This window comes from Somniosus microcephalus, chromosome 20 (genome assembly GCF_052327205.1).
Source record: "Somniosus microcephalus isolate GS21.2 chromosome 20, FLI_Smic_1.0, whole genome shotgun sequence".
In the NCBI taxonomy this organism is placed as follows: domain Eukaryota; kingdom Metazoa; phylum Chordata; class Chondrichthyes; order Squaliformes; family Somniosidae; genus Somniosus; species Somniosus microcephalus.
This window is the reverse complement of record NC_141006.1, coordinates 29,367,340-29,390,163: the sequence shown is the minus strand read 5'-3', so window position 1 is coordinate 29,390,163 and position 22,824 is coordinate 29,367,340. Positions and strand designations below refer to the sequence as shown.

At 43.3% G+C, this 22,824-nt stretch overlaps 1 protein-coding gene across 1 annotated transcript in view; it reads left to right on the top strand.

The window, feature by feature from the left end:
* Positions 1–22,824, top strand: part of LOC147103101 (glutamate receptor ionotropic, kainate 3-like) — a 582,747-nt gene that overhangs the window by 188,188 nt on the left and 371,735 nt on the right. The window contains exons 2-5 of the mRNA XM_085962417.1: positions 521–688; positions 4,111–4,368; positions 12,415–12,596; positions 14,614–14,667. Of these exons, the coding sequence (XP_085818543.1) occupies positions 521–688; positions 4,111–4,368; positions 12,415–12,596; positions 14,614–14,667 (662 nt within the window). The remainder of the gene's footprint in view (positions 1–520; positions 689–4,110; positions 4,369–12,414; positions 12,597–14,613; positions 14,668–22,824) is intronic.

Sequence of the window (22,824 nt, the reverse complement as noted above, 5' to 3'; positions counted from 1 at the left end):
TTCCAGCCTCAGGGCAATACCCTTAACTGCAGCATTGTGAACTTGCCATTTCCCACACCGAGCATCCTCGTGGTTTCTGGTAACTGAAATTGCAGTGCCAAATGGGACTGCCCCAAACTAACTTGCCTTTGGACTCTACAGCAGTCGGAGAGAAAGCGAGACCGTCACCCACCTTCCCGCCTCAGGCAGGGCTGCATTTGAATCCAGGTCTCACAGATGTGCTGATTCACGGCAAAACCCGTGAAAGCAAAGGGATTTTTTTTTTAGTCACTATTTGTTGGCGTAAAAAATGGTGGGAGGGTTAATTTTGTTCACTACTTGTAGCAAAATCAAAAATGTAATCGAAAAAGAACAGAATCGCAATTTCCCTCAAAATCGTTGCATGGGGAAATCCTCCCACAGCATACGCGATGTTGCCAGCGCTTAATGACCAGAGGTAATCTACTCACCTCCCCCCCCATACCGATTCTATAAGAGGCACACAGAGTGTGCTGAGTGACTCTTTGCTTTTCTGTCACAGGAGGGATCTTTGAATTAGTGGACGGAGGCACTGTGGGAGCAGAAGAGCTGGCCTTCAAATTTGCTGTCAATAACATCAACAGGAACAGAACGCTGCTTCCCAACACCACCCTGACATACGACATTCAAAGAATAAACATCTACGATAGTTTCGAGGCATCCAGAAAAGGTAAGGCCCTGATCCAAAGGATGTCGCTTGTTGTGCTTTGACAGCTACTTGATATGGTTGCAGTTCAGTGTTCTGCTGTGTTCAGCTTTGCATGTGTGCGGTTTTTGTTGATAAAATCCTACATTGTACCCAATCTTACACTGTTACCTTTTCAAAAAATAATTTGTCCCCCTCCCCCACCCCCCAACTAATTTCCTCCTCTCATTGTCTGAAGGCCTTGACTTGTATCTGGGTATACTTCCATGGGCAAGTTGCCATCGCTTCATGTACACATTAGATATTGAGTGTTAGCAGGCTATTCAACTGTAGGGGAGAATTGCAGTAGATCCTGTCTTCAATGAAGTCTTTACAAAGAGTGAACTTTGGAATAGGATCAGCAAAAGGACCCCTGACTGACATTTTATCCTCCCTTAGCTTGGATGACACTGATCAAATTGGTCAAGCATTTCATTTCAACTGCTCTATTACCCTGCATATAATAATGTGCTGGCGATAGAAATTGTCGAGTCATCAACTACCCGTGCCTGCTTGGTAAAAGCTCAGTTAATCCTTCAACGGGAATATCGTTGTGCATAAATAACGTGCAATAGTTACCAATCCCATTCATAGTCACTGGCCACATCGAAAATGATCCAAAACTAACTGGGGCAGTGGCACATGGGAGCACCAAAGCATGGTGACATAGGGTGACAAGATGTAGGTTTGACTCCATGCCCTTTTGAATTCATTGGCCCAGAAATTCGGGTCGGAGACTTCCCACGGGTACAAGCCCCCGACCTGCACTTACCATGCGCGCCGGTCGTTGAGCTGTGGGCCCCCATGGAATTGCAATCCTGGGCCTCCTCCAACTGCCGGCGCGCAGTGCTTGCGTATCCCAGGGGCGCAGTTAGTTCGATACGTCCCCTGGGATCACGTGGGCCATGGAGAGCCAATGGTAGCAGGGAATGCTTCATTCATAAGTTTGACAGGACCTGTCAAACCTATAAATACTATAAGCCCCAAAACATCACTAAAACCTCAAATAAATTTTTTAAAAACATCACATTTTTAAAATAAACTATAAATTACATGAAATAACTATTTTAAACAATAATTTAAATTTTTGAAAAAATTAATTACATTTCCTAACGGGGCTAAAAATAAACTTACCTTTCTTTAAAGTATTTAAAAATAATAAGCCTGTGGAAAAAATGTTTTAATTTTAATTAATTCACCACTTACCTTGTAAAAAGCAGACCTTGTGCCTGCTTTTTAAAAGTGTAACTCCTGGAGACTTACCCTCCCGGGAAAACCTGCAAAAAAAAGTAAGTTCGATGCACACGCGCTGCCTCTCCTGCGCACGCGTTCCACCTGTCAACCCCTTCTTTCAGGGAAACGGAAGTTTCAGTTTCCCGTGCATGCGCAGTGCATGCACAAAACCGGCACTTCCATTGGGCTTACGGGTGAGTACCCCATGCGTACTCACCCGTGGAGACCCGAATTTCTGGAATATCTCTGTGTCAAGTAAAGACCAGGGCCAAGATTTTCCGGGGGTCAATGGGCGCGATTGGTGGCGGGTCGGGTGGGAAAGTGTTTTTTTCCCCAGCAGGTCGGGACTCCGCTGTGAACCCACCGCCACGTGTCTTTCCCCAATGTTGGGTCTGTCAGCGCTGAGCAGACCCGACACGCAGCGGCGGTGGACCCAATTCAGGTAATTATGACCTTGTTCAGAGATCATTAAGAATATATTTGAGCTCAACTTTTGATTTTACATGCTCACCCACAGGGTCCTCGCTGCTCGGGATCAGATCTGTTAAGCTGAGGTGGGAGTTCAGTGGCCATTGAATCAGCTGTTGAGTTCATAGCTTCAAATGTAAAGTAAAAGCTCCCACCTTACAGAGATTGCTTTCCTCAGCCACAAGTTCTTCCACACTTCATTTCCACAACAGATTCCCAATGCAAGTCTTTACACACCAGTCTCCATCCAGTCTGACCTCATTACCTCTCTCATCATTGACAGATAGCTTGGTCATTGTAGGGATGCTTTATGGTGTTGGTGTGGGGTGGTGTCAACCTGGCACATCATGTGGCAGCCAGGGTGTACAGCATCAAGTGAAGTAAATCTGACCATGGTGAGGCCATCCCTGTGTCCCGGGCAGCAATGTGGTCGGGTGCTGATGCCCTGTGTCCTGTGCAGCATCAGTTGATTGCAGAGAAGGTTGGTGTTGTTGTTGGTGCTGCTGGTGTGCCTGGTGCTGCTGGTGTTGGGGCTGATCGTGGTGGGATTCTGAGGACCAAGGTGAGAGGGTACAAAGGGCACCCATGCTGATGGAATAGATGGCAGGTGAAGTAGAGATGACAGAAGCGATCTGTCAAAGGTGGGAGAGGTAATGAGGTCAGACTGGATGGAGACTTGTGTAAAGACTTGCAGCATGGTGAATCTGTTGTGGAAATGCAGTGAGGAAGAGCTTGTGGCTGATGGAAGGTATCTCTATAAGGTGGGAGCTTTTACTTTACATTTGAAGCTGTCAACTGAACAGCTGATTCAATGGCCACTGAACTCCTACCTCAGCTTCACAGATGTGGTCCACAACCAGCGTGGACCCCATGGGTGGGCTGTCAAATGCAAAAGGTAAACTGAAAATCATTCTAAGTGGCTCTAAACAAGCCACTAATTAACTGAATTGGGTCACCCGCCGCTGCCTGTCGGGTCTGCTCCGCGCTAACAGACCCGATATCGGGAAAGGCACGTGGCGGCGGATTGACAGCGGGTTCCTGACCCGCTGTCAAAAATATCAGATTTCCCACCCGACCTGCCACCAATCCCGCCCACTGACCACCCGGAAAATTCTGGCCACAGAATGAAATTCATCCTCCCAGAACCAGCACTTATGCAGCTGGATTAATAAACAAATTGAAGTCTGAATTTTGCAAATTTTAGTTTCAGCCTGGATGATATTAAGATATGACCAGGATCTGGGCCCAATTCTAATTTCTATTCAAGTTAATCTGCGAATGATACACTGTGGGGGCGGCAGGGAGTGGGTGGGTTGTGGTTACAAGTTCATTAGAAATACCAACCAGAAGTGATCTTCACAATCCATTTACAAAGTCAGATGAAGATAAGACCAGGCTCAGCTTGGCAACACGCACTATCTAGGTGCACTTATCAAGAATGTTTATATGGGGGAATGAGTCAGTAGCTTCAAGAGATCGTCGGAGAAAATTGACTGCATTTATTGTAATTTAAATAAACAAACTGCACATTAATGTATCTTCCCTCATACGGTCATTACATAATCCATAGTTAATTCCCTCGATGATAAAGTCAACAGATGTTAATGAGAGTCCTTTGTAACTGATATTGTAAAAGATTAAATGATGGTGTCACTCTCTGAACACAAGTTTGTCACTGTTCATGGTTCTGATTCTCTTTCATTCAGCCTGTGATCAGCTCTCATTAGGAGTGGTTGCAATATTTGGGCCTTCTCACAGCTCCTCCTCCAATGCTGTTCAATCTATCTGCAATGCACTGGAAGTCCCTCACATCCAAATCCGATGGAAACACCATCCCATGGACAACAGGGACTCTTTCTATACCAACTTTTATCCTGACTATTCCTCTCTCAGCCATGCTATTCTGGACCTTGTGCAGTTTCTGAAATGGAGGACAGCAACGGTGGTTTATGATGATAGCACTGGTAAGTCAAGAGCTGTGTTTATGAGTAAGTGGAGGGGTGTGTGTATGAGATGGAGAAGGGGTTGAAATCATAGAATACAATCATAAAATGATACAGCACAGAAGGAGGACATTTGGCCCATCGTGCCTGTGACAGCTCTTTGAAAGAGCTATCCAATTAGTCCCACTCCTCTGCTGTTTCCCCATAGCCCTGCACATTTTCCCCTTTAAAGGATTTATTCCCTTTTGAAAGTTACTATTGACTCTGCTTCCAGCACACTTACAGGCAGTGCATTCTAGATCCTAACAACTTGCTGCGTAATTTTTTCCCCCTCATTTCACCTCTGGTTCTTTTGCCAATCACCTTAAACCTGTGTCCCCTGGTTACCGCTCGTTCTGCCACTGGAAACAGTTCATCCTTATTTACCCTATTAAACCCATCATGATTTTGAACACCTTTATCAAATCTCTCCTTAACCTTCTCCGCTTTGTAGGAGAACAGCTCCAGTTTTTCTAGTCTCTCGACATAACTGAAGTCTTTCATTCCTGGCACCATTTTAGTAAATCTCCTCTGTACCCTCTCTAAGGCCTTGATGTCCTTCCTAAAGTGTGGTGCCCAGAATTGGCCACAATACTCCAGCTGTGGCCTAACCAGTGTTTTATAAAATTTAGCATAACTTTCTTGCGATTTAAAGCCTCTACTTATAAAGCCAAAGATCCCATATGCCTTTTTAACAGCCTTCTCAACTTGTCCTGCCACCATCAAAGACTTGTGTATGTATATCCCCAGGTCTCTCTCTTCTGGCACCCCCTTTAAAATTATATTGCCTCTCGTCATTCTTCCAACCAAAATGAATCACTTCACATTTCTCCTGTCCCGGATACATTAGAATCAAAATTCTCATTCTGATTTACAAATCCTCCCATGGATTTAACCCCAATTTATCTCTAAAACTTACTTTAGCCTTAAATCCTTGCCCATGATATTTGGTCCTCTCATTCTGGTCTCCTGTGGCTCCCTCCCCCTGTCCCCGCCCCCTACAGCCACCCCCATTCCCTGCCTCTTGCCCCACACCATTGGTGGAAGAGCCTTCAGCGATCTGTGTCCTGCTTTCTGGAACTCACGATCAGTAAACCTTTTCACCCTACAACTTCATTTCAAAGCCTCCTCAGAACCTAAGTTTTAATATGCTTTTGGTTTTTCCTCCTAACTCTTACACTACCACTCGGCTTCAGTGTAGCACCTTTATGCAGATCCGTTATTACATTACAGGAACTATATAAATGCAAATTGTTGTAAGGATAAAGAGAGCTCTGTAAGAGTAGGTAGGAATGCCAGGGAAGTTAGATTGGCAGTGCCTGCATTTGAAGGGACTTCTCTAAATTATATTTTTCCCCTGGTCTTAGCGTGTTTCACCAAGATTTTTGTCCCGGTCACAGGCTCTCCCTCAACATACATCATTCCCAGGCACGAGACTGAAGCTGGCCTGCTATTACTTCCCAGCCAATGTTACTCTTAAGTTGGTCAATGGTACATATGAACATACAAAAATGACGGGCAGGAAAAGACCATCAAACCTGCCCCACACAGTCATGATGCGCGAAGCATCCAGATTAGACTTCCCCCTACCCACCAGCAGCCAAGTAATCTCCATGAGAGGCAAAAAGGCAGATAAAGGCCCAAGGTCAATTAGGGAACAAATCTGGAAAATTCCTCTCCACCCCCCTTAGATGAGTTTTATAAAAGTTACTCAAGTTATGCTTCTCCACTGATGGCACTGTGCACCCATCATGTGAGGACATTTGAGTGGGAACCCATCGAATACCACGCATGGACTCCCAGTGTACTGAGTCACTCTCAGTATACTCATTTAAAGCATTTCATTTTGAGGATTCTGACAACTCTTATTCTGAGTAAATAAGGTTTTCCAAAATCAGAATATGGAACATTCCAGAATGTAACTGGTCTGATTGATTGTTCACACACTCATATCAGTGTGACATTAATTAAGGGTAGGACATGGCAGGGCAGCTCGGCAGCATGGAGTGCTCCTCCTGTGCTATGTGGGAAGTCAGGGACACTTTCGGTGTCCAGGGCGAACACATGTGCAGGGAGTGTCTCCCGCTGTAGCTACTCGAAATCCGCGTTTTGGAGCTGGACTGCAGCTGGAGTCACTGTGGAGCACCCGTGAGGCTGAGATCTTCATGGATAGCACGTTTAACGAGGTGGTCACACCGCAGGTAAAGAGTGCACAGGCAGACAGTGAATGGGTGAGCGCCAGACAGAGTAAAAGAACTAGAAAGGTAGTGCAGGAGTCCCCCTGGGTTCATCTCCCTCTCCAACAGATTTTCCGTTTTGGATACTGATGGGGGAGATGGTTTCTCAGGGGAATGCAGCAAGAGCCAAGTCCGTGGCACTACGAGTGGCTCAGCTGCACAGGAGGGGAGGAAAAAGAGTGGGAGAGCAATAGTGACAGGGGATTCTATCGTAAGGGGAACAGATAGACGTTTCTGTGGCCGCAGACGTGACTCCAGGATGGTATGTTGCCTCATTGGTGCCAGGGTCAAGGATGTCACTGAGCGGCTGCAGGACATTCTGAAGGGGGAGGGTGGACAGCCAGAGTTTGTGGTCCATATCGGTACCAACAACATAGGTAGAAAGAGGGACGAGGTCCTGCAAGCAGAATATAGGGAGCTAGGAAATCAATTAAAAAGCAGGACCTCAAAAGTAGTAATCTCAGGATTACTCCCAGTGCCACATGCGAGCGAGAGCAGAAAAAGGAGAATAGACTAGATGAATGCATGGCTGGAGAGATGGTGTAGGAGGGAGGGATTTATGTTCCTGAGGCATTGGGACCGATTCTGGGGAAGGTGGGACCTGTACAAGCTGGACGGTTTACACCTTGGCAGAACCGGGACCAATATCCTTGCAGGGAGGTTTGTTAGTGCTGTTGGGAAGGATTTAAATTAGTTTGTCAGGGGGCCGGGAACCTAAGTGTGGGCCCAGAACAGAGAGAAACAAAGCTGGAAGTGCAAGTTAGAAAAGTAGTCAGCAAAACTAGTAGGGAGCAGAAACAAAGTCCAACAGTAAAGAGGGTCAAAGTGCAGAAAAATATTAAACAGGCAAAGTTGAAGGCATTTTATCTAAATGCACGTAGCATTCGCAACAAGGTGGATGAATTAATGGCACTAATAGAAGTAAATGTGTATGATGTAATTGCCATTACAGAGACATGGTTGCAGGGTAACCAAAGCTGGGAACTGAATGCTCCAGGGTACTTAACCTTTAGGAAGGACAGACAAAAAGGAAAAGGAGGTGGCGTAGCGCTGTTAATAAGGGATGAGATCGGTACGGTAGAGATAAAAGTTCTTGGCTTGGCAGATCGTGATGTAGATCTGGAATCAGTTTGGGTGGAGCTAAGAAACAGCAAAGGACGGAAAACATTGGTAGGAATTGTGTATAGGCCACCAAACAGTAGTGGTAATGTAGGGCACAGTATCAATCAAGAGATTAGAAGTGCATGTAACAAGGGCAATACAGTAATCATGGGGGACTTTAATCTACATTTGGACTGGGCAAATCAAATTACCACTAATGGTGTGGAGGACAAATTCTTTGAATGCATGTGAGATGGTTTCCTGGATCAGTATGTGGAGGAACCAACCAGGGAACAGACTATTCTGGATCTAGTACTGTGTAATGAGAAAGGGCTAATCAATAATCTTGTGGTAAAGGGGCCTTTAGGGACAAGTGAACATAATAAGATTGAATTTTACATTAAGTTTGAGAGTGATGTAGGCCAATCTGAAACTAAGGTCTTCAATCTAAACAGAGGAAACGACAAGGGATGAGGGACAAGTTGGCCATGGTAGATTGGGAGACTACACTAAAAAGTATGAAGGTGGACATACAATGGCTAACATTCAAGGAAATAGTGCATAATTTGCAACAAACATATATTCCTCTAGGGCATAAAAACCCAAAAGGAAAAGTGATCCAGCCATGGCTAACAAAAGAAATTAAAGCTAATATTAAGTCAAAGGAGGAAGCTTATAAAGTTGCCAGAAAAAGCGGTCAGCCTGAGGATTGGGATATTTTTAGAAATCAGCAAAGGGGGACCAAGAAATTGATAAAGAAAGGGAAAATGGAATTTGAGCACAAACTAGCGAAAAATATCAAAATGGATTGTAAAAGCTTCTATAGGAATATGAAAAGGAAAAGACTGGCGAAGGTAAATGTAGGTCCATTACAGTCAGAGATGGGAAAATTTATAATGGGGAATGAGGAAATGGCAGAGAAATTAAATAAATACTTTGTTTCTGTCTTCACAGAGTAAGACACAAAAAACCTCCCAGAAATACGAGAAAACCAAGGGTGTGGCGAGAATGAGGGACTTAAAGAAATTATTATTAGTAAAAAAACTGTACTAGCAAAATTAATGCAACTAAAAGTCGATAAATCTCAAGGACTGGATGACCTACATCCTAGGGTTTTGAAAGAGGTGGCCATTGGGATAGTGGACCGATTAGTTGTCATCTTCCAAAATTCTATAGATTCTGGAATGGTTCCTGCAGATTGGAGGATAGCAAATGTAACCCCGCTATTTAAGAAAGGAGGGAGAGAGAAAACAGGGAACTACAGACCTGTTAGCCTCACAACAGTAGTTGGGAAAATGCTGGAATCTATTATAAAGGATGCAATAACTGGGCACTTAGAAACTAATACAGTAGTAAGATTGAGCAGAGTCAACGTGGATTTATGAAAGGGAAGTCCTGTTTGACAAACCTATTGGAGTTCTTTGAGGATGTAACTAATGGAGTAGACAAAGGGGAACAGGTAGATGTGATGTATTTGGATTTTCAGAAGGCCTTCGATAAGGTCCCACACAAGAGGTTGGTGAACAAAATTAGGGCACATGGAATTGGGGGTAATATTCTAGCATGGATTGAGAATTGGTTAACAGGCAGAAAACAAGATAGGGATAAACAGGTCTTTTTCGGGATGGCAGGCTGTGACTAGTGGGATACCGCTAGGATCGGTCCTTGGGCCCCAGCTATTCACAATCTATATCAATGATTTGTATGAGTGGACTAAATGTAACATTTCCAAATTTGCTGATGACACAAAGCTAGGTGGCAGTGTCAGTTGCGAAAAGGTTGTGAAGAGGCTTCAAGGGGATCTTGACAGGCTCAGTGAGTGGGCGAGAACATGGCAGATGGATTATAATGTGGATAAATGTGAAGTTATCCACTTTGTTAGAAAAAACAGAAAGGCAGAGTATTTCCTAAATTGTAAAAGATTGGAGAATGCAGATGCTCAAAGGGACCTGGGTGTCCTTGTACATGAGTCACTGAAAGTGACTATGCAGGTGCAGCAAGCCATTAGGAAGGCAAATTGTGTGCTGGCCTCCATTACAAGAGGATTTGAGTACAGGAGTAAAGAAGTCTTACACCAATTATATAGGGCTTTGGTGAAACCACACCTGGAGTACTGTGTACAATTTTGGTCTCCTTGCCTAAGGAAGGATATACTTGCCATAGAGGGAGTGCAACGAAGGTTCACGAGATTGATTCCTGGGATGGCGGGACTGTCGTATGAGAAGAGATTGAGTAAACTAGGCCTGTATTCTCTTGAATTCAGAAGTATGAGAGGGGATCTCATTGAAGCATACAAAATTATTACAAGCTTGTTTTGGTGGATGCTGGGAGAATGTTTCCCTTGGCTGGGGAGCCTAGAACCAGGGGCCACAGCCTCAGGATAAAGGGTAGGCCATTCAGGACTGAGATGAGAAGAAATTTCTTCACACAGAGGGTGGTGAATCTTTGGAATTCTCTACCCCAGAGGGCTGTGGAGGCTCAGTCATTGGGTATATTCAAAACAGAAGTCGATAGATTTCTGACTAGTAAGGGCATCAAGGGATATGGCGATAAGGCCGGTGAATGGAATTGAGGCAGAAGATCATTGAATGGCGGAGCAGGCTCGAAGAGCCGAATGGCCTACTCCTGCTCCTATTTCTTATGTTCTTATGAATTTTTGAAACTCAGAGTGTTGTTTTTGTATTCCACATATTCTGGGGCTGCCTGGCGTTCTGGCACATCATGGCTACCGTAACTGAACTGTCCTGTGCCCACCTTGAGCATTGCATAGAATGGAGACCCATTGATTAAATCCATGGCTGTTCCCCAACCGCAGAGGCAAATGCGACAGAATGTAGAACTTTATAACAACAGGCAAAAGAGAACAGAATGAAATCTTGCAAGTACATGGTCTATTTGTTGACCTTTGTCACTGTCTTTGAAGAGTGTCAGAATTAATTCTGAATAACTCCCTCCTCCCACTCCAATGGCAGAGAGAGCTTTTCATATTCAATTCAATTTTTTGTATTAGCACAGAACAGACAATCTCCCCCTAAATTCAAGCGAAAATAACCAGAAGCAAGATGCCAGTCTTGAGAATTTGAAGAGCGCATTTATGATTTTTTGCAAAAACATTAACCCTTTAAGAAGCTGTTAAACCAAACAAATGTTCAGAAGGCTGTGGGATCCTGCTCTATGAGTTAGTGTTTTACTAAAAAGAAAATAATCCTCATGTGACAGGCTTTACTCACTCCTCTCTTCCTTTGACTTCCCTGGCTCGTTCCCTCGTGTCTCTTCTCACTCTCCCAAACCCCACCTACAGCCTCTTATTGCCCGAACTCAAAATAATATCCAGCGCACATATTGTGGTTTTTGGAGATGGCAAATTTTATTTGAGAATTCTGTAGATTGTGGCCAGGCCTTTTAATCATTCATAAAGTTGGTAGAAATGAGCAGTTGTGGGAATCCCTTCCTTGTGTCCATATGCAGGACATGGCTGCTCTAGAGTAGCTATAAGGTACTAATAGGAAGTGCGGTCTTATGTCTGGAAAAGGCATTCCTCAATGGTTGAAGAATTGCACTGGCAGTCGTTGCCCAGACACATGGTCCAGAGGAACTCTCCTTCCTTGTGGACTGGTGTTGGCCACCACTTGCACAGCAGCCAGGCTGAGATTTGGAAACTTCCATGTGGAAGTATGCAGTGTATCTGTTCTACCACCTCATGGTTCAGCATGCAGAGTCTCCCAGTGCACTGCACCATTGCATATCTTGGAAAAGCGGGTTTCAAGCAAGGAAGTGATTTATACACTGGATCTAGGAGTATGTATACAATTCCCAAAACTGCCAACCTTTCCATTCCAAAGCTACAGATGAAAGGCTTTTGTAAATACCGAGGAACTTAGAACACATTTAAATATAACAGCATTAAATAACTGATTCTTTTTAATATAATGAAATAATTGAATTTTGTAATCTGGCTTTTGTCGCTGGGTTGCGGTTTGAGATTCATAGAGTCATAACGGCACAGAAGGAGGCCATTCGGCCCATCGAGTCCGTGCCGGCTCTCTGTAGAGCAATACAGTCAGTCCCATTCCCCCGCTCTATCCCCGAAGCCCTGCAAGTTTATTTCCCTCAAGTGCCTATCCAGTCTCCCCTTGAAAACATTGAGTGTCTCCGCTTCCACCACTTCTATCGGCAGCAAGTTCCAGGTCCTCACCACTCGTTGCGTAAAAAAGTTTTTCCTCACGTCCCCCCTGTATCTCTTGCCCAAAACCTTAAATCTGTCTCCCCTAGTCCTTGTACCATCAACTAGTGGGAACAGCCTTTCCCCGTCTAGCCTATCCAAACCTGTCATAATCTTGTACACCTCTATCAAATCACCCCTCAACCTCCTTTGCTCTAATGAAAACAAATCCAGCTTCTCCAACCTGTCCTTGTTGCTAAGATCCCTCATCCCCGGCACCATTCTGGTAAATCTCCTCTGCACCCTCTCAAGGGCCTTCACATTCTTCCTAAAGTGTGGTGACCAGAACTGGACACAATACTCCAGTTGTGGCCTTCACGTGATTCAGTTGACCCCCATACTGTCGCAAAAGGAGGAGATAAATTTGAAGGAGGGGTGGGGCAGGAGGGGAGGACAGAGCAAATTGTGCACTTAGTTTGACAGGACATACTGCACATCAGAAATAGCTTTTCTGCTTTATCATTGAAGGTCTCATACGTCTGCAGGAGCTGATAACAGCTCCCTCCAGGTACAATATCCGGCTAAAGATTCGGCAACTTCCCATCGATTCGACCGATGTGAGGCCTCTCTTAAAGGAGATGAAGCGAGGCAGGGAGTTTCGCGTTATATTCGACTGCAGCTACACAATGGCTGCTCAGATCCTGAAACAAGTGAGTTCCATTCATTGTCGCTGCGGCTTGGTGCCATTGTCCATTTTGAATCACTGGCAGGGTACAATACGTTGAATGCTGAAGACCTATGTCAACAAAACCAGCCGCCGAGTCACGTTCTTGGGATGTTTAATACTTTGTTTGCATCATGTTGGTCTTTCACAATTGTGTTTACTTTTTCCGCTCTTAGTCGGATTCTGTGTGTTCAGAGCCTTTTCAGCCCGATTCTTTCTGGCATTTGAGAAAAAGGCTGCATGTTTTCCACTCTTGGCATCTAGTTTACCAGTTGAAGCTGCTGAGCTTTGCAATCACTGCTGCGTACCGCTGTTAAGGTCAGTGACTGAAACAGCAGGGTGGATTATCAAAGTGTTGTCTGAGCGTAAAATCAATGGAAAGGAAAATCAGGCAGTCGCTAGAATGGGCGGCTGATCTGCAACGCCAGTTTAATGCCAGCACCAATTTAAAAAATCTACCCCAACATTTTAATGCATAATTTTAGTCTCTGATGGTCTAAAAAAAGAATTAAACTCCAACACTGAAATAATTCTTTCATTACAATGCTGTTGCCACCCCACCCCGCCGTTTTTTTGTTGCTGTGAATAGATGTCAGCAGTTTATTATTTCTCTGGCCAAGACTGAGCCAATTTCAGACTTAGGATTATTATCAGAAGTTAGAAGATTGTTTTCCCCGCCGATGGTTACCAGAACACCGAGGTAGGGTTTCCGCTTGGGGCGCAATCAATTGCACTAGTTTTGAGAAGTGTCTTTTTTTCCTTGAGTTTCCGCTCAAACTTATTTACATATCGCCGAACGTAAAATAGGCCATGAACCAGCGCAATCGGGCAGCGTTTTAGAACGTAATTAAAATTATTAGCTTTAAAAAATATATTTCAGTGTGGCAACTTGGTGCAGTTTGATTAATACAGTTGTAATTGGGTTTATCATGAAAAATAAGCATTTTAATCAGGTTGTCTAGTCCACCATCTGTAAATAGCCCCATTTTAAATCAGTAAATGACTTTAATAAACTATACAGAAGCATTTACTAGTTATATTGGGATACAGTAGTCAGTTTCTCACTAAATTAAAAATGATATTCAAAAGCTTTTAAAAGGTGCCTACTAGTGTCCTTGCACCTAAAAAAAAATCTTTGTTTTTAGAGCCTCCTCGAAGGCCCGCAAACGAGCGCAATTAGCGGAAACTCGCGACGGTGATTAATTCACCCTGGGTGGCGGGGCCAGTTGTGGGCGGAGTCAGCTTCCAGCGTGAAGTTTTGTAAACTGGCGCAAAAGATTGCGGAAACTCGAGTTGCGCCTAATGCAATTTGTGCTTAAAACTCCGCGATCTGTTGCGCCAGTTTAAAAAAACACCACGCTGGAAGCCGACCTCGCTGGAAGTGCAACCTCGCGGAAACTCCAGGCCAGAATGTCTTACCACAAGCAGCGATTGAGGCAGAGGCCCGAACAAATTTTAAAAGGGAATTGGAAAGGAAGTATTTGAAAAGGAAGAGAATACAGGGAAATCGGATTAGCGAGCAGAGCTCCTGTTGAAGAGCTGGCACAGTACAGTTTCAATGGGCTGTGTTGCCTCTTTCTGTGCTGTGATTGATATAGATCAAGTGTTTAATTCCTGGTACATGTTGAGTTAGCTGATCTGAACTGAGGCAGTGAGAACACTGCAATTGGCCCCTAGTGTCTTTGTGCTAGGAAGAGGAAAGATCAGCCAGGGTTTGAACTCCTGGTCATTTCCCAGTGACTGCTGTGCATGTATGGATCTCTGGTGAGGGCAGGATTGAACTTGGCTGTGATACTCCCACGGTTCAATAGTCTGCCCACACTTCCTTGCCTGGGATCATACATCATGGCCACTTGGCCTATGGAGCTGTTCTCCTGCACGGCTCACCACCTTCAGGAGAGGAGTAGGAAAAGGAAAAGGGAGGGCCGGGACATGGAATCTGGACTTACCTGGCACATTAACAGAGCTGTTAAAACTATAACCACCTTTTCTCTTCTTTTTAGGCTATGTCTATGGGGATGATGACCGAATATTACCACTATATTTTTACAACTCTGGTAATTAATTTTGCTGTTTTATTTGAATACAGGAATTCCTCCCCAACCGTGGGGGAAACTTCCCTGGTTAGTAAAACCGCAGTTGGCAAATACAGTATAAATGTTCAAATAACACAATAAAAAAGAATATAAAAGCAATAAAATCACGTTATTTACCTTAATCCTAAATTAAAAACCGCATATACGCAAAATTCACTGCCGCGGTTGGCAAAAGTTGTCGCCAGAGGAAACCGTGTATACTTGAAATCCGCGTACGCGGTTGGGGCGGGATTCCTGTACAAACACTTTGATTGAGAAGACCACACCCCATTCACCTGACTACATCTGTCGGCAAATATTAAACATTTAACGCACACAACATATTCATTGACACACCCCAGCTGCCTGGTACTACTGAGGAGCATTCAACTGCAAACAGATATCAAAATAAAGTTCACACCAACTATGAATCTCACAGTGAGGGAGGAATATGGAGAACACAATGACAACTGAATAAAACAACATTCTCCACTGAGTATATGAGAAGCGGAGGGCTTGCAACAGCCAGCCTCAATCCTTTGGCATAGTGTCAACAACAAAATGAAGTCTATTAAAGTCTACCACCTGCTCCGCATTGAGAGTGGGGCAAGAGTATAGCAGGATTCATAGTGACCTCCCTTTCGGACTTGCGAGACAGGAAATTAGGGCCAACCAGCTACGCAGCATCATTTTTGTAAAGCGGCCAGCAAAGGTTTTAAGTTGGTTATTTGTCAGACATGAGCTGGTAAACCTCACTGCCAGGATCACAAAGTGCTGTCAGACTGCACTCACCCCACCCTGCCTTTATACATGATTGTCTTCTTCCAACACACAAAGAGCAACCATCTGGAGCCCAGAGTGAAGACGGGTGAATTTTTTTTACAGTTCATTTTTTGTTTTCAAAAATGTATCGCTAGGAATATTAAAAGACTGTGCATGTTTTCATGTGTATCTATCAGACAGTGAGTAAGAATATTGCAGGCTCCGGCACCTGATCCAATATAAACTTCCGGTTACACATCTTAAAATCGGCAACATCCTGGGTCTTACGTAACAAGGCACAGCTTTTGAATTCAAACATTGGAAAATCCCCATGTTAAAACAGATGGCAATGGCAAGAAAATTGATTTTAAAGAGTAATTTAATTCTGTTTTATAACCATGGGAGATGCCACTAACTGTGGTTTGATCAGGTGACAGACCCCTGGAGTATTCTGCTTTTTAAACATTTTTGCTCACTATCTGATTATTATAAATAATATATGATACCCATACACACCCATATGCACAATATTTTGACACATCTAGTCAAACATTTTTGAAGCCATTCTGAAAAATTCTCTGCTATGCGAATATGACTGACTGAATCATTAATTTAATCTTGGGATTCAGGTAACATAACATAAACCCCTCATAGTTTATTATGCCATTCCTTCCCCTCAAATGGATTGCTGCCTCTGATCCCCCGTGCTCCTGATAATATATCCAACTCTAGTTATCAGTCCATTTTGTCTGGATAAGAAGTTATCAATAGACATAATGTGAGGTGACCTGATAGAAATCTTTAAAATTTTGAAGGATTTTGATAGGGTAGATGAAGAAAAGATGTTTCCACTTGTGGGGGAGTCCAAAGCAAGGCGCCATGAATATAAAAGAGTTATTAAATCCAGGAAGAAATTCAGGAGAAAACTCTTTATTCAGAGAGGTGAGAATGTGGAACTTGCTACCATATGGCGAACAGCATAGATGCATTTAAGGGTTAGCTAGATAAGTAGATGAGGGAAAAAGTAATAGAAGGATATGTTGATGGGGTGAGATGTAGTAAGGTGGGAGGGGGCTCGTGTGGAGCATAAACACCGGCATAGACCTGTTGGGCCGAGTGGCCTGTTTCAGTGCTGTAAATTCTCTGTAATTCTATGTAATAGGACACTAGCTATGGATTTCTATCCATTAATTTAGGCTTCTGAGGTATGTGGGTTCAGCACATGCTGGGGTTGTAATTGGAGAAGGACAGATAGACCAAACAGTTTAAAGTAGTCCAGCAAGGGTGGTGACATAAATAAGTTAGGAGAGAGATACTAGGCTGAAAGATCAATGGAGGAGAAATTCATTATATTGGGGCGCTAAATTTGAAAAGTTTGGGAAATTAGCGTCAGGTGCTAATGTTTCTAAACTTAAAAAAAAATCAGTTTTGCGCTCCAGGAAGGAAGTGGCGCACTAAATCAAGCGTCCACTTCCTTCTTGGAGCACAATCGACAGCAGGCGGGGCGGAGACTTCAGCAGCGCTGCCGCGTTCAAAGGCTCCTTTCCTCCATTAAAGGGAAGGGCCATCGCTGCAGGTTCTGCAATATAAAAAGTACAGACCTGGATCACCAAGGCAGCCACGATCCAGCGCAATCAGCCCGGCACTCAAGCAGAGTGATCGATCGCGGGCAAGAACCCGCAAAAAAAAGCGGAACAAGAAAGGTAAGTATTTTTTTACTTACCTCGGCCACCTCGCCTTTAATCATCACCCCCGAAGTGGCCGGCCGCCCGATGCATGCCTCCTGCAGCTGTCGGTGTTTTCACCTGGCGCTGCTGCAGGGGATGGAAGACAATTTCAGGTCTGGGGCGATGCGCACGGCGATGATGTCACGATCTCCAGGCGAAGGAGATCGGGGCACAACGCTGTAGCACCGCCACAAAACTCCCGCCGAATATGGTTGGAGTTGATGTCAGCGCCGCGCCCGGTCACAAAGCCATTTGCGTCGCGTTAGCGCCCCCCGGGTGTGCTAACAGGAGGCACAAAGGCACCCAATTTTGCCCCCTATGTTTCAAATCAACTTCAATTATATCTGTGCCCCTGATCCCCTACAGATAGATTTCCCGCAAAGTGATGGAACTCCAACATGGTCCATCTCTATGGAAACCATCAAGATCACTTTATGGCCAACTCCCCAGGAGACACTTGAGCAGTGTGGGAAGGCACAACCCTTCCCTCGGTCTCATAGATAGTTGGGCAAAGGTTGTTTAAATATTGCCTCCAGGAGACACCTGAGTGGGCCTAAGTCAAGGCTGGGATCCAAACTTGATTTTCCAGTTTGGATCTAAAGACCAGGCTGTTCCTTGTTCTTGCTTATTTTAATGCATTGAGGGCTCTTTTGCCTTGAAGTATATAAGAGATGATGCTGCAGATATCAAGAAATCCTAAATATATGTCCCATAATTAAGATCATCCCAATATATTATAGTTGAGATCACTCGTTATTTCAAACCCATGTGTAACAGAAATACACAAGGATCATGAGGAAAACCCATTTCATATTCACAATATATATCCAACAATTGTCATTGGCTTCAACAGGCTACAACACGTTGCCTGTAGTTTAATCAATCATGTAATAATTGTTCTGTAAATTTCTGAAACTGCTGAAATTGGTTTTAATTGATATCAATTGGAACGTGTGGTAGAGAATAAATTGTACTGAGAAATCAAGAGCAGGACAGGCAGTTAATAGGAAGGTACTTCGAATGATGCTCCTATCCGCTCTTCCGAGTCACACTACCCACATACATGCAGTTGCAAAGCATCTTTGATGAGGAAGTCAGTCACGTCCAAGTACAAGGAGACCATTGATATTTTCCCATCCGAAAATGGCACTGGTTGAACTCAGGCTGTCATGTAAGGGCTCACGCACCCAGTCATATCGAAACATAATCAAGTTTGAGAGGGAGAGGATGAGCCAATCACAGTATAAAATTATCTGTACTAAGGTAAACTCTCCACAAGTTCAGTAATGCATAGGCCACAATCCAACAACCCTGAAAAGCAAATGCATGTTAACTAGATGATGACACGGTAGTGATCCTGCTCTCTAATTTCACTCTTTTAGAAGTCAGATTTCTAATTGATTTGAATATCCGTTTTCATTTCATTTTTCTGTCTCATTCGATAGATCTTGATTGACTATTTTCACTTAAGTTGTGAACAGTATAGTGCTGAATGACTATCGGTACAAATATTTTAAATGCAAATGAATTGAGCGTTCATGCTGTGATTTTGTACAATGGGATTTCTAGGTTAGCGTTGGAAAGGCACAGATGGATTAGCGATTTTATATTGTGTATGTGAGTGTGTGTGTATTTAGCCTCCCCCATGTTGTGTGGGTCTAGAATTCCACCCAGTCAGTTCCCTAGATAATGTCCTCACAACTTGCTATTTTCAATAATGAAAGATGTTAACCGTTGACAATAATCCTTTGTAAATGATGTTTTCTTCATGATGGTGAGATCCTCTCTTTAGATGAATGTGTGGAGTATGTTAAGTTTGTCTGAATAAGATTTGTTTGGCTTAAATACAAATGACCTCACGTTCTGTGACAGCTCAGCAACAATACATCTATGGTACCAAGATTGTTACTTTACATTTTTGCTGCGAGGCTGGTGAAGCTTCCCCTACTTGTCTGCTTTTAGTTAATGTTTTTCCACAGAATCAGGCTCATGGGGTCCAGATGAATTGGACTTTTATGTTAAACTGAATGTTTCAGAATGGTCCCACGCTGATAGTCAAAGCATTGTGTTCAGGAGCTTGGCGTAGGGTTAGGAAGCTGCTGCCAGCTGGCAGTACTCAATGCACTCCTTTGAATAGGCAGCATGGCAGGTGGATTTTACATGGCACTTTAACCCTTGGAGTGCTCGTTCTGCCAGCTGTCTGAGCAGTTATGGAAATTTATGCTTTATGCATTTATTATTTTACAACAACAGAAAAATGAAACTCCAAAAAAGTAAAACATGAACATTTCTTTTTTTAATTTCCTATTTGGGTTTATGTGAAGCGGAATTTGTTTAGTCGAAACTACTCCGGTAAAAACGATAAGTGCGAATAAAAGGCAGAGTTAGCCTCTTTGCAAAGTGTAGCACATAAAGGATAACAGAAGTGCAAAATTATAGATATCCAGAATGATTCTTGGTTGTAATCTAGGCAAGGAACTCAGTTGGTCTTAATTCAAGAACAATGGCTGAGAGTGATCACAAGGAATTATTCTGATATCATCAGATGATTCAGGAGACATTATAAATAAAGCTTGACCACTTTTGTAATTCTCATCTAAATCCTGAGGTGGGATCATGGTCTTGGAATACCTCTCCTGATGGGGAATTTGTTGAAAGGAATTGGCTCCCAATATTCTTGCAGTATGTTCACCTGTCCACTGTATGCTGGTTACCACTTCCAGCAGCAATACATTGGCTACTCTCCAGTCCCAAGGCTGAATTTCACATTTAAGGAGGGTTGAACAACTATGGCCCAAGCCTCTGCTATCTTCTCTTCGACTTCTTTCAAGGGCCTAGGGTATATACATTTGGAGCCCAGTGACTTGAGGTCTGTTCGATGTTTGCCATATTCTCTTCTACTACACCTATTCTCTCACTTCCACCATCATTTGTGAAAACCAATGCAAAATGCTTAATATATTGTCCTAACCCACCTCTTTATGCTTTTATTTTTTTATATGTTTATAAAAGATCTTAATATTTCTTTTTAGATTATGTGTTAGCCTTTTATCATATTCCCTTTTCACCTCTCCACTACACTTTATTCCTCACCATTAGTGGTCCTAACTTTATAATTTGCCCCCCCTCTTCAGTTCAGTCTGAATCTTTTCATGGAACTCTACACTTTGATGCACTCCCTTTTCATCTCAAAGGAATATATTTATTTTGTACTCTACGCATCTCGTATTTGAAGAGTTCAAATACTGGTGGATCAATTAATTACATAATAAATGAAAATGATTATCTCGTTGAGCCGCTAGAAATGTCTGTATTGGGGACAATCACATTTCATATCTTTTAAAAGGATCTCAAATCTCATTTCATCTCATTTGATAGAATTATGCACGATTGTCCAATTCACATTCCTACTTGAGCTGTGCTGGATTTAAGTGCATCACTGAGCAGTCCAAAAGATTCTTATTATACTTCCAGGGGAATACTGATGTCACATAAAAGCATTTCTTACATTTTACAACAGCATGTGGCCCTGCTGATTGTCTTTATGTAAAATCATCTCAGAAAACAACCCATTCGGGGATTCGCTACATTGTGAAGCTAAAGACACACATCTGTTCTAATATTCAACAGCTGTAAAAATAATGTTTGTTTGTTTTGAATGCCGAACATTGTGAAGCAGAAAAACATGCAGGGTTATCTAATATTCTGTAATACATAGCACCATTAGAATGAGGCACACAAGGCTATTCTGATAGCATCGTGGTCTTAGAGGGGCATTTAATATGAAAACATTGATCTCTGTTTTTCCTGAGCCTTTGATTTTCTGTCATTTGTGTGTTTTTACTGCATTGGAACAGATAAAACATTTGTTAAATGATAATCACATAGAAACACTCATTAGATCATTGAGGGTTTGAGCAAGCTTATCGGACTAGATTAGTGTTCCACATAACTCTTCCCTCTTGTTTAAATGGAGAACAGGACACAGTTATAGGGACCACAACACACAGTTCAATCATTTTCTTGCATGTTTAATGACATGCTATTCGTAGGCAATTTACTCATCCCATAGTGCCCCAAGAATCACTAGATTCTTTGCTCCTGTTTCCTTCCCTATGAGAGAAACACAGAGAGACTGAGAACATCAGGGCAAGAGAGCGGAAAGAGCATGTTTGGATTAAGAATAGCGGGTGAAAATAAAAGTAAGGAAATTAAAATGTGTGGGTTAGTGACTTTTAAGGCCCTTTGGATGTAGCTGTGTTTGCACCTTCCTGCAATATGCTAAAATGTAAAATCCATGTTTCACAGAACCATTCACTTTTTAGCTAATTTAAAATGTAGCCAGGTGATTTATTAGTTATTTTCAATATTAAGGCTGCATGTGGTTCACTTATTATCTTTGACTCACTAGGCTAGTTTAAATGGAGAACAGGACACAGTTTCTTGCTCGTTAAATGACATGTTACTGGTCGGTAATTTCCCCATCTCACAGTGCCACATAAATTACTCAATTCTTCAATTCTGTTTCCTTCTCTTTGAGAGGGAGAGGTAGAGAGAGAGAAAGAAAGAGATATAAGGATAGAAAGAAAACAAACATAATAAACTATGGTTTACACTGATGTAGCAAACTCTGGGAACTTCAGCCCCTCTAATTTGCCTGCCTCAGCACATTATCTCTGAGGTTTTCAAAGCCCAGAGGAATTTAGCTGTGACATCCTCTCTTACAAATGCTGGAAATTTAAAATAAGAGCAGAGAATGAACACTCCAATGGTGCGTCAGCTGGTTAAGGTAGCGAGTAGTTGCGCTGTACAGACCAGGAAGGTTCCAGGCTTGAACCCTGGTATTTGCTGGGTCGCCAGGCCTCAGCCTGGGTGGTAGGTGAGCTGAAATTGGCAGCAGCACTCCTGAGTTGGGGTGCCGTCAGCAAGGGGCTCTGCTCCTGATCATTATCTAGCAACCCCTGCTGGCACTGCGCGCGTGCGCATGTCGGGTAAGGGCAGGATCTGGATTGGGCTGTGTTGCCCCCCTCCGTCCCCACCGAGGTGGTCGAATAGCCTACCCACATTCAATGTCTGTTCTCGCTCATGACGAACTTGGACACGGTACCAGGGGGTGATCAGCGTCCATACTGCAGCAAGGAATGGACACCTTCAGAAAGGAAAGAGAAGGGCAGAAAATGGGCGGGGAAAGGAGACAGGGAATGCAATGGTGAATACTAGAAATGTACAACAGACAGAAAGGTTAATGTGTGACCCTTCTTTTACTTCTTTATGTCTCTTAATTTTGCCACCGCACATTTCCTCGATTTTCAACGTTCAGTCAGTCTAAGCCTATTGATGTTGCAAACTTTGATATTACGAACTTCCTACTCTCAGAAACATTTGCCGGCCATCTTAACCGACCAGAAACTCCATTAGGGGAGCTCAAAGCTCAATAAGACAACTTGCGGAATCAGCAGAGCAACTCTGTCAGTTGCTGGTCCCTCATTGCTCTGTAAAAATAAGGATTGACTAGCTTTACTGTCAGAAATAGTTGCCTAAAGTTCCCATCTTCATGGACCACACGTCAAATGCAGCAGTAATTGAAAGGCAATGAGGCAACTTATGAAAAATGTTCACAGTACAGGAAACTTTCGATTAACCGGCCCCT